The sequence below is a fragment of the Cariama cristata genome, unplaced genomic scaffold (genome assembly GCF_000690535.1).
Source record: "Cariama cristata isolate BGI_N322 unplaced genomic scaffold, ASM69053v1 scaffold33572, whole genome shotgun sequence".
NCBI classification, from domain to species: domain Eukaryota; kingdom Metazoa; phylum Chordata; class Aves; order Cariamiformes; family Cariamidae; genus Cariama; species Cariama cristata.
The window spans coordinates 1-13,111 of record NW_009603811.1 but is presented as its reverse complement, the minus strand read 5'-3'; the positions used below and the strand labels follow the sequence as shown (position 1 = coordinate 13,111).

At 37.7% G+C, this 13,111-nt stretch overlaps 1 protein-coding gene across 1 annotated transcript; it reads right to left on the bottom strand.

The window, feature by feature from the left end:
• Positions 1-12,134, bottom strand: FNDC7 (fibronectin type III domain containing 7). Its single transcript, XM_009695351.1, has 12 exons — positions 12,072-12,134; positions 11,601-11,619; positions 8,199-8,453; positions 7,226-7,486; positions 6,503-6,760; positions 4,819-5,073; positions 3,844-4,101; positions 3,162-3,416; positions 1,986-2,240; positions 1,190-1,450; positions 572-601; positions 1-41 (listed from the first exon to the last, which is right to left on the bottom strand). Exons 1-12 carry the CDS (start codon positions 12,132-12,134, stop codon positions 1-3), a joined length of 2,211 nt encoding a protein of 736 aa, XP_009693653.1.
• Positions 12,135-13,111: the final 977 nt, after the last annotated feature.

Below are 13,111 nucleotides of genomic sequence, written 5' to 3'. Positions count from 1 at the left end.
CTAGATATGTTGTTCTGCATTGCTCTTTCCTCTATAAATCACTATAATAGAAATCAGAAATTAAGACAATTTCAGTTTCAGAGAAAGGCTTGTTTCAGTGGCTGCTTTTGAAGTTGATTCTAGCAGTTTACATAGGCAAATAAAGCACAAGACTATCCTGTTGAAACCCAAGAGGAAATTAGGTAGAATAGATAGGTTGAGGTAAGCCAGACGTGTGTTTTTTTTGGTGTGTTTTTGGTTTGTTTTTTTTTACTTTTTAAAAAAATAAAAATCAGAAGTGTGACCTAGTTTAATTTGTAATGGGATGTGGCAAAGCTACATCTATGTGCTATCAGATAAATAGTAAATGTGAGAGCGTAGAATGCATGATGGTATACAGGCCACAATATAGGTAAGTTTGGTTTTTTAATGATACATTAGAAGATAGGAGGGTGAGACAAACCTGCATAACACTAACACAAGCCTCGACTATCAAATTATATATATTAGTTGCATCTTATTTGGAGTTATATAATGCTAACATGGTTTCCAAACATCATGGATTTGGAATAAATGTACTGTGTGCTCTTACCCATTCCAACAGAGCTTCCAGAACAGGTTACTGAAATGACATAAAACAGTAGTATAAATGTTAGGTGTCAGGTTGTAAGCCAGAAAACAGTAGTAGTCTGTAGAATGTAGTCCATGCTATACAACTGTGCAATCCCATCAGACAGCAGTAATTTTATAATGGATTAGATTTATGCCCTGGGAAAGGAATCCCAAGGAAATTACTCCCACTTTAAACAATTTTTACTTAAAACATGTAGCTTAGAAGTGGTTCATGGTTTTGTTTCTTTATTCAAGAACAATAATTGTATTAAAAAATTAGAAAACAAAACAATTAAAAATCCTCATTTATTTGTTTCTGTATTCTAACCACTACTAACCTCCCAGCTGAAAATTAACACCAGGTTCTGGGTGATCCAGTTAAGAGGCACTTGTATAAATAAGTATGCCCAGTCCCAAAATGCTCCTGTGAAGTTCCTGTCACAGATATTGCAAGACAGCATCAAGCTTACTCTGGAGTCAACACTAGAATAGAAAAGTTCTCCTCCACGCCACCTTTACTCACAGATCTTTGGATTACATTTTAACCATCTAGCATGCATGGACAAAACCATATCATTCAAATAAACTTCAGTTTTACCTGAATATATTTTTTTAGGACAGAATGTAAGCTTCGGCCCCTTATTAGTAACTGGAGATACTACCACTGTATAGACATCCCCACAAGGTATCTCAGTGATATCACAGTGACTTAGGTCTGAGCTAGAGGTACAGGTGAAATTGCCTTTTGAGCCATGTAAATCAGTATTGTAGTTTATCGTTTCATCAGAAGCTCGCCAGTGTACCCTGATGCCATTATTGCCGAGTCTATATAGCTTCACCCCAGAAGGGCAGCAAGCACCTAATAAAATAAGAAACATTAATAAGCAAACTTTTTGAACCCACAATATGTTATAAATTCCTAGAGTGCATTTTAAACCAGATGAGTACTATCACACTAGATGCCAGGATTTCAATGAGAAATTATTATTTCACAGAAAGACAAAATAATTCTTGAACAGAACTAGGGAAGAAAATGTTCTATCATCAGACTCATATTATGGAGCTGGAATTCAGCCATTGTTTCACATGTTGGAATATTGTTGCTCTCCCACACTATGGAGGCACCAAGTCTACCTTAGAGTCCCCAGAATCCTTTTTTGTTCTCTAAAATTGAATTATGCCCTAGCATAATTTAAATTAAAAAATTGGTTCTGGAGCAATGTTATCAATACTTCTTCAGGTAGCCACTTGATGGCCGTCATAAGAACAGTGCACTTATTGAAAAGAGAGACTGCAAGTGTATTAAGTATGTATTGAATTTCAGCTGCACTATTTGTGTGAGAGGAACAGTGTACAATATATGAGTCTCTCTCTTCTCAATTGCATTTACATACTGGAAGAATATCCTTGATATGTGCAACTGGATGTCAAACCCGTTTCACTGATTGCTTTCAGAGATACTGTATAGTTGGTGCCGCATGTGATGCATCCCAGGAGACAGTAGTTTTGAAGAGTGTGACACTTTGCCTGTCCTTTTGGAGACTCCAGCATTGTTACATATGTCTGTGCACCCTTCCCGACAGACCAGCTGATATTTGTTACAGACTGTGTCACTTGAGTTAGCATCAGGTCATTAGGGCAACAAGGAGCTTAAAAAGAACAAAAAGAGAGAAGTCAATTCTGGTTTGTCCTTGGAAAATGGAAGGTATTTGGGGGGGTTGCAGCTAGAATAGTATATGATCAAGAGCAAAGGAATGAAGATGCACGTACCATTCAGGCAAACATTAGCATGCTGAAAAATACTTGACTATTCTGACAAGCTTCTGATAAACAGAATGTCCATATAAGATCAATTTGTCTGTAACAGTGAATTATAACCCTGGAATTATTATAAGATGACTGTTCACCAAGACACTAAAAATTACTAAAATTTGTCACCAGAACATCAGGGTACATTTGTAGCTTAATTAAGCAGGATCCATCTCTAGCCCTCAAGGCATATAGCTCAGATCAGCTCTGTTTCTGTTTAACGTCTCTTCCTCTACAACATAAAATGACTGCAGCCAAACTGCCTGTTAAAAATAGATCCTGGTGTGCATTAATCTCTGAACTGTGCCTGGAGATTGTCTTGCTAAGTGGTACCAGACAAAACTCTGCTAGCAAATTAATAGCAAGTATAGTGGGTAAAATGTGCTTTAATCTGTTCTTCACACTGTTTATTTTTTGACATGGGCATCACCTCATTGCCTCTCTTGGTAATAGTAGAAGTCAAAATGCTGACAAGGAAGTTATGCATTACATTAGTGGATTATGTTGTTACATTTTAGTTAGCTGTGCCAGATGGTAATTGGTTGTAGTAAGGCTTCTCAGTATGAGGCAAGTGCCAAATGATCCTTCTCGCACAGAGATATGTATATGTTTAAGCAGAGGACGTCCAGCATCCAGCAATAGATAGTATAATATGCACACATTGCAATTAAAAAAAAAAAAAGGCAAAACCACATAGAGACATAAAATTATTTTAATATTATGCTGCTAAATATTTTCCACTATATACAATTCCCACATACCTGTCTCTAAAGGGACACTGTAGCTTGGTAAGCTCTGTCCTGCTGGTGATCTTGCTATAGCACTAACAGAGAAAGCAGATCCACAGGGAAGATTAATTAGGGTACAGAAATTTCCAGAGCTCGTGCAACGCCAAAGTCCAGCCTCTCCTCTGGCAGTGACAATATATGTAGCTTCTTCATTGTTAGATTGCCAGTGCACAATGATTACAGGAAGAGCCTCCTTTGAGATATTTTTAATTTCAGGACTGCAGGGAGCTGAAATATTTCATATTAACAGTATTTAAATAGATTGTTTATGCCTACTATGCAAGTGATACATGAAAATCAAATTCTAGTTAGAACTGACAAACTACTTTGGAAAAGTATATGATCCTTAAGTGTTTACTCCTGGTGAGAATTTAGAATTCATGACAGCACTGACAACATAAGGATTTTGCATACAGAACCAGAGAGGAATTGCAAATCTGATTTTCAAAACTTTGGAGCTATCAGAAGCTTTCAATCCAAATCTGTTTTTAGGTCCCTGCTTACAGTATATTTTTAAAGACTTCCAGTATTTTTTAAAATTATTATTTTTTACCAGTCATAGTAATTTAGCACTCTAGTAATGCTTTTAATCCATTAATCCCTGCAGTGTCTAATTATTTCTTCTGCTAAGGGAAAATAAGAACAATCATCCTACCTGTTGCCACGTACTGAGACGCACACGACGTGTTGCTGCCCCTGGCCTCACTGAAAGAATAAACCGTGATATTATACCGGGTGTTGCAGTGCAGGGCCGACAAGGTGCAGGCCGTGGCGGTGTCGTTGCAGAGCACCACGCCGCTCCGGTCAGCAGCTCTGGCTTGGTACAGTTCAGCACCTCGGACAGGAGCCCAGGTGACCCGCACCGTGTCGCTCGACACGAACACGGCCCTCAAGTCGCTGGGGCAACAAGGTGCTGGGAACAGACAAGGCAGAGGGGGAAACTTGAACGTGAACTGAAAACTGGCATGAAACCAGCGAGCCTTGCTTCGTTTATCTATGTGCTTCATGTCTTAAATCTCCAGAGGTGACTGATATTGTGCAAACAGTCTCATTAATCCCAGACTTCTTGAATTACTGCAGTACCCCTCCTTCCCAAACAAGAGAGGGCATTCTAATTATAAGTAAGATATAGGAATTACGTATATCCTTGATTTAAAATTTCAAAGCATCTAGAGGTTAAATAACTCTAACAATGTTATTCACAATTTCCCATTGAACTCATTATTTTTTCATTTTCCAAATATGAAAACTCTCTATGAGGAAGTTTAAGACTTTGGTACACCCTTCCTAAGGCAACAGAAAAAAAAAACCAAACCACAGGACTAGAAGTCAAATGTTATACCAGGACTGTGTGTTATTCATATGTCCTTGCCTAATGATTATGAATCATTTTCCAGCGTGAAACTATTTTCAAGTCTGTAAGCATGTTGTTGTACTTGACTACGCAAGTTAAATTCAACTGCAATGTGAAGTGGTTCTTTTTCTCTGCTAACCTTTGTGTGTTTTGCCCCAAAATTGAATAAAAATAGAAGTTGAAGTCATTATCTTCCAATAAAAGTGTCCAATCAGCTCTACCATAAACACAATTAAAGGATCCAAAATGAATTTGCAAGAATACAGTGCTACTTACCAGTAGTGTAATTGAATACATCACCTAAAGGACTCTGCCCTGCCTTGTTATATGCAAAGACACTAATGAAGTAAGTAAAGCCACAGTCCGACTGGAAATGGCATTGAGTATGTGATGTGTTGCAGTGCACTTCCAAGCCATCATCACTTTTCACAAAAACCACATAATAATGACCAAAATTGACGCTAGACCATGATACCAGTAAGTGGCCAGGTTCATCCTCTTCAATCAATATATTTACTGGTGCACATGGAACTGAAAAAAAATTTTAAAAAAGAAGGAAAAAAGAATTGTAATCATTGAAGTAATTGTAATTATTGAAGTTATACTTTTGGGGAATAAAGTAAAATCAGGAATATATAGAATTATTCTACTCAGCTTGAACAGTTGCTCTGTCTTATTCAAGAAAATAGCAACTTATCTGCCCTTACAGAGGATGCTACTTATATTTAGATGAAAAGTGAGTGTGATTTTTACAGAACAAAACAGATGCTACCTTCACATTTTACAGAAAAGAGATCTGCTTAAGGAGCCCCTGTGAACAAAAACAGTGGCACCAGGCAGCATTTCAAAAGGAACTGGCATAGTTTGTGCTCCCAAATAGTAGTTTTGGATGACAATCGGAATACTAGCTTGAATAGCAGTTGGCATCCAAAAGCTCTTGTGTGAAAGCCCTTTTATATATTGGTATGAAAATCACTGGCTACGTCTGAATAGAGCTGTCCTTTGCTCAGGTTTCCTTTCTGGCATCCCAAAATGGCACATTAAACTGCGAACTCCATGGCTTTTGCTTAAATAACATTTACATTCTAGTTCAAAAAGTTTAGCTTGCTGCTATTAGAACGAATATACATGATCTAGCTTAACCAATGTTGGCTGAGAAGATTACAGCCCACAGCTTAAAACCTGTCTCTTGCTTAAGGCTCTCTTACCCTGTTAGATCCATCTCTGAGTTGCTCACATGGATGATCTCTAACTCACATCAATGAGAAGTCAAAATGAGGCAGGTTACATAAATAATGTTGGGTCTTTAAGGTAGCACATAACGACAAAATTGGTTCAGGTTTTGCTTACACGGGCAGTTCATCTAACAGGTCAGGAAGCAATAACCTCTGACATGGCAGTGCTGCCAAGTAGCTGAAACGAGCAACCTTTTGTCCTGACAAAGCTGCTGCCTGAGAATGGTTGACAGTATCTTAATTTAGTCTAGTGGTGCTACTTTAATCGAATGTGGTTTGTCAACCTCCTTTCTAAGTAACAACTAGATTTAGCCTAGAACAGTTCTCAGCCTAGGGCCAGTCCTTAATGCTATTTCCTCACAGATTTCTCCCAATCTACTTGTGAGAGACCTGACACAGTAGGACAGATCTGTTATTCCTCACATTAGTTTTACACTCAGAAAATTGACGTTAGAACAGGTACTTCTGGTAAGAGGAAAATGCAGGCTTACTGCCTCAGCCAACAATATATACACCATTGTGAGTTTTTCTCACAGAAATAGGAAGAAAGTTCAGGCTATTATCCCTGAAATAGAAAGGTATATAGCACAGTTCATGCACAAAGTTCAGAAGCAGAAATAACTATTTGAGAACCACTCATGAATTGCAATGGACTAATTTACATTTGAAATTAAAGAAATAGATGTTAAAATGCCATAAACTATATAAGGTTTAATGACACATACTTGTTTTTAAACCTACTGCATCAGTAGGTTTACTGGATCCAGCATCATTGTATGCTGTGACAGAAACATAGTATTCAGAGCCGCACCGGAGTGACTGCACCATGCAGGAGGCAGAAGATGTGTTACACTTCAGTTTCAAGAGTCCACTGGAGGCTGTCACACTGTAAGTTAGAGCTCCTTCTGCTGGCATCCAAGAAACAATAGCTCTTAAAGCTTCTCTATTAAAAGCTACTTTAACATCCGCTGGTGCATTAGGACCTATGGTGTATCAGTTTGGAAAACATAAATACAACTTAGCATGTGGCCTACAGACATGATCTTTTTCTAAACTTGCAAACCAAATACAATTTTTGTGGTGCAGACTTTATCCTCATTCATAGTAAAGTGACAATTTTTTAAAGAAATAGTTCTAGTTGTACACTGGCACAAAGCTTCCTATTGAAACTCCTTGCCTTATTTGAACTTGTGTAATCCTTACCCAGACCTGCCCTAGGTACAACTGTAGTGGCAGTTAATGGTATCTTTGTCACAATAATATTCATTAAATGTAGCCATGTCATCTCAGCTTTCATGAACTTTGAGATGGGGTAAAAATTTTATGATCTGGGAATCTACCCAATGTATCTTTGAAAAACATAACACAATCACACATACACATAAATACTTCCTGGTATATAGGGTTTTTTTAATGCTTAGTTGGTTTCGGAACAGAAAATTTCTTACTTGTTCTTTGGTTATATGTGAAATCATCTCCAGGTATCCCATTGACATTCCAGGCATATGCCTTGATAGTATAGAGAGTTCCTGGATCTAGATTTGTAAATATCAAGGAAGTATTGGTAGTGTTCTCCTTCAGTATTCTGCCCAAACCATCTGATCTCACAAGGGACACAGAGAATCCAGCTGCCATATACACAGCTTTCCAGCTCACCGCAATGGAGTCACAACTTGGAGAACTAACAGACAGAATTGGAGCAGCCAGGACTGTTGAGAAAGAACACCAATTAAGCTTTTGGTTTTTCAGTAATACTGTTTGAAAGGGCCAAATTTGAAATGAATACACAGAAACAACAATAACCGCACTCTGAGAGACAAATTCAGCAACAACAAAAACAGAAAAATAAATTAATGCAAGACTGACAGAATAAATATGGAGACTGATTTGGTGCATCCATTAGGGTATTACAGGTTTTGTAAAATGAATGTAACTCATACACAAAGTAGGGAAGGTTGAGTGTGTAGAAGAATGAAAATCACCATGAAGATACTGCATCTCCCGTCCTCTGAGTTTTACATTGTCTTATTATTTTATACTTTTAGTTGTTTCTTAATTTCTTCCATTCCATCAAGTTATGTCTTTTGTTAAAATAAAATACATATATTCATACAAATTCTAGTAAAACTTCCTATGAAACATTTAACTTACAGTCCTGTCATAAAGTAAACCATTAATTCAGATTCTTGTCCTGGTCATTAGGTCAGATGGCCAAATTCTAGTCCTCAAAAACTGAAAGGAGAATATGATGAATACAATTTAAAATACAAGATTATAGTAATTCAGTACTGGTATATGCCCAGGCTATACTGTTTCTTTTCTCTTCAAATAAAAGAAAAAAAGAAAGGATGCTTGCATGACTGCTTTATGTTATAATAACATTACAGAATTTGAAATAAGAATAAAAATTTGAAAGTCCACCTGTTTTTGCTTTTCTGAAAGGTGAAGGTTGACTTTTTCCTCCTGAATTTATAGATCTGAGAGTGATTCTGTACAAGGTGGCAGGTTTCAGTCCCGTCACTGTGCCTGGAGAATTTGTAACTACAGTTTCAATGAAGGAATCTCCATCTCGTGCAGTCAGCAAATAACTAGTAGCCCCAGGTACTGCTCTCCATTTCACTGTGATACTGCTGCTAAGTTTTGAATAAGCTTGGTCAATAACAGGTATGTCTGGAGCTAAAACAGAAATAATGATAAACATACTGAAGTCGGGGAACTCAGCCCTGTGCAACGCCAAGTGCTCTGAACATTTCACAAAGACAAAGTGTAATGGCCTACACTTTCTAGGAATATTTAAAATTTAAGTTCAATGAAGTTTAAATGAACATTAACAAAATACACAGAGTCTTGAGATATTCTAGACCAACTTTCATCTTTCAATAAAAATATTCTAGTACCCTTGAAATCACTACTGAAAATGACCGTTATTTAACTTAGGTTGCACTGAGAGGTCTCTTTTTTGTCTTGCTCTATAGTCAATTAACTATACTGGATGCGTATAGAAAGCAATACACAAAGCAATATAACAAGAAGTGGATGTTTATACAAAGCAGTCTGAAATAGGATGCTGAACCATAGGCATTTCTATATCAGAGCAACATACAATAATCTAGTCTGGAAAGGACCAAGTCATCTTATCCAACCCCCTGCTCAGGGCAGATATGCTTAGATATAGAGTAACATGACACATCAAAGATTGTAATTAAATGATTTTCTATTATGCTATGCTGCAAGCCATTCAGAAAGAGCTCTTTTGTACTGCTCTTATGTATTGCAGTCACAAACGTAACTAGAGACAGTGTATTTCTTAACCGCAAGTAATTTATGTTCAGTAATTAGGATTTTCAGACTAGAATCAGCATATGTAAAGCAAGTCCATATATTGCAAGGATGCAAAAAATCACTAGAAGAGAAAAAAAATAAAATTAAGGTGTATTCCACGTAAAATTAAGAAAAGGAATGAAAAAGTATTTGGGATGAAAGTATGTGCCTTGAGGCAAACTTATTTACAGCAAGGCAGCTCATTTGGGATTTCAGAGACGCTAGCAAGTATTATACACGGTTATACAACTCCTGAGCATTATGTCTGCTCTCTTAGTCCCAAGCATTTTCTTATTCAGCTATAGTCAGACACCCTCTTTTGCTCCATTTGTAAAAATGGCAACATACATTCTATATGACAATGCCTATAGAACATTTGCAGGTGTGTCTTTCGCAATCTTCGAGCAAGCTATTGCACTGGGTTTTTTTTACTTTTAAAATATTGTCTTTAGTAACAATTAATAAAAATTTCTGTGCAGGAAATCCTTATACAAGTCTAAGGGAGTTGCTTGTCAAGTAGACAATATTTAGTACATGATTTATATCAGAAATAAATTACAGAACATTAATCATTAATATCTGTTCTTTCATAACTAAGCTAGCAATAGAAGTTTTTTTATACTTATCAGGATAAACACCGCTACTTTTTTACTTTCAATTTTTATTGTAGTAATTACTTTTATACGCAACAAGTTCTACTGGAAAAATAATGGCTATTTCTAAATATTACCAGTGAAATTGTTTTAAAAACAGAATATTTTTTCAATTACATTTCAGTGATGAAACAAAAAAGCACTTCTGTTTCTGTAGATTCTTCTTCAATATCCATCAATGACTTATATGCTACAAGTCCTTTTGTGAATGAAACAAAAATACCGTTTATCAGCATCAGAACTGAAAAATCTTCACATCTGTATTTGTAATGAAAGGGTAGGTGATTTGGAAAGCTGCAGTCTGAGTGAGCTGTGCGTGGCAGGTCAGGGAAACTTATATGTTAAAAAAAAGCAGAGGGGAAAAGGAGCTAATCATGCTAATATTGAACTCAGTAGGAACACCAGCAAAAGGCTTCAACAAGAATGGCAGCTGTTCCCTACCAGTACAATGAAACATCAAGGACAAAATCCCCGTCCTACAGAGGGCAATGGAAATTATACTTCACAAAGTTTCTCTTACTAACCTGTTGAGTGCATAATCTGTGTTTTTGCAAGAATAATTCCATTCTTGTCAATGGCTTCTGCTTGTATAGCATAAATAGTATTGGGAATTAATGAAGTTAGAGTTCCTTTAAGTGTAACATCACTAAAATGAACCAGTACTGAATGGCCTACAGTATTCACAGCTGTAGCTCTGACTCTGTAAGAAGAGGCTCCTGAAAACTTGGGCCATCTGAGATAAATGCTTCGTGATGTCACATCGTATATAGACATAGAGAAACCTAAAAAAAAAATAATTACCATTATTATCAAAAAACCATTTCAGTCATTCCTGAATTTAGTAAAGCCTTGACAAGAAGATTGTTCAGTGCCTTATCAAGCATCTGCGTGACCTAATTTTCAGATGATAGGGATCCACTGAATTTGGAGTGCTATTTCCCTTGTACACTTTTGTAATCCATTAATTACTGTAAGAACTGCTGCTTGCTCTTATAGTATCATGTTGTGATGATGGCTATTTTTCTGAACCCTCCCATATACTGTAGTCTTATTATTTTAAAAAATACTGGGTATAATCCACATATGAATATACAACCACTGTCAACAGTATTCCACACATGAATGGGATCAAATGCTTGTTTTGCAACTCATGAAAAGAATATGCTACAGTAAATGTCCAGATACTGCAACAACATGTCTGCGACAGTTAAACATTTAAGACTCTTGACAACGCCGTATATGCAGGAACGTGTACTATCACCAGAGAATGAATGAATTCTGAGAGCATTTCTTGTAATCTCTTCAGTATTCACATTTAAGGCAATAGGAGGTGTAGGCACAAAATATGAGATTGAAGAAAGTATAAAATGTTGTAAAACATTGGAAATACTTGCGCTTAGGAGATCATGCTTCTTCTAGTGTGTTTTGGGTTTTTTTGGGGGGAGGGGTGGGGTTGTTTTTTTTTTCTGTTAAAAGATACAACAATTAATTGGGTGCAAACGTGGGACAGTTTGAATCCTATTTGTAGCACAATTATGTAGGTAATGAACAGCACAATTTGTCCAGCTGAGTGTTCTCCCTGGTTCACTCTAGTGTCAAGGCGTAAATGGTCTGTCAGAATCTCTGTGGGAGTGTCTGACCAAATTGGCACTCTTAAAAATAACATTTAAAATTTATAAAGATATCAACAGAGATTTTTTCAAAGCTGAATGAAACTTGAAAACAATTTTTGTTTATAAAGCTGCTAGAACTTACAGAATGTTTTATTAGAGATCACACATGTGTGTGTTCTCTTCAGACCCATTCAAAAATCAGCAGGCAAAACCAAAATACCATTTTGAAGATTTACCTGTGTTAGCTGAAAAGATCTGAAAAGGAAGATGTAAAACAATTAGAAACACAAAGTGAAATATTTTATTTGGAAAATTAAAAAGCTAATAATGTTAGTAACAACAACTTAAAATACTACAGTTTTTAACACGTTTTACTGATATGATATATTTGCTCATATTCTTTAAGCACAGAAAGTTTATGAAGCCAATAAGATTTGGTACAGGTATGCAGATCATATTACTTCTTAATTTTCCTCTCCGAATCTGCCTATTGATCCAGTTCTCAGTTGTTGACAGACTTCGAAAGACCTTGGGTCCTAATACATTATTTTCAAGTCACTTATAAACACTGAAAAAGTGTAATAGTAACAAAATATGAATGTAGAAGAGGGTGTCAGGTAAGTCTCCACCCTAACTTTTAGCTTACTTTTACAAAGAGCACAATATCATTCTTGAAAATAGTTTTAAGGCAAATGAGTTGCACTCACCATTTCTAGGCAGTTGAAAAGCAGTCCAATAGATATTAATGATTTACTTTTTGCACCGCTCATCTTGTCAGAACTTTGTTCTAGCCTTCACATGGGGACGAGCACAGGCCGATGCCTGCTGTGGCCGGTAACACTTTGCAGTAGTGCTGTCACCGTACCTTTACTCCCTGGGACAAGAGGAGGTCACTTTAGGTTAGGCCCTCCTCCCTGCTGGACTACAGCCTGCCAGTGGTTACCAAAACCATGCTGAAATGAGTCCGATATAGCATTGAACTTTTAGGCAGGTAGGTGGTGTGGTTTTTTTCTCTTCTGTTACAGGATGCAGTTTCTGTATTGCTTATACAAGACTGCTAAAATAATTGAGCCCAATGTAAATTCAAAATTTGCTGTTCAGCTTATTATCTATTGACATTTTTGTCCACTTACAAGGACCTTTTTTTCTGTCAGGAATGATGCCCTCGTTGTACTCCCCTCTAAATGGAACATCGCCATACCGACTGGGAACCACTCTTCCTCATGCTTCACATTGTGCGAAGAGAAATTTTCCTCTCATTTCTTCATATTCGTACCAGCTGCTGGTTCCTCTTTGACAACGTGCCTTTCTTTTATGTCTTCACACCATACCCTGGGACAGACGATTTTAGCCATCAAGAAACGGTATCTTTCTATGAACCGATAGTGTTTTCTTCGGTGGCTCACACGAGTGTAACAGGGAACTCGAGGACGGTTTTTATGAGGGAGCCACGGCGGCGAGGGGAGTTTTACACCCCGAGGGGACCTGGGACCACGGCAGGTTTCGCGGAGGCCCCCCCGGCTGCTCCCCACAGCGCACAAGAAGCCCGCCTCGGGGCTCGAGAGGCAGCTCCCGGCGTCCCAGGCTCACCTCCTGGCGAGCAACAGGAGGCTTCTGCCTCAGAGGACGGGCCCTGGTCATCGGGCGCGTCCGCAGTGGGAATTTCGGACCCCATCATCCCCGAGAAAGGGGACCCTGCAGCCGGCACGGCTCCTGAGGGGACGGCGCGGCTGGCGGGAGCCCGCCC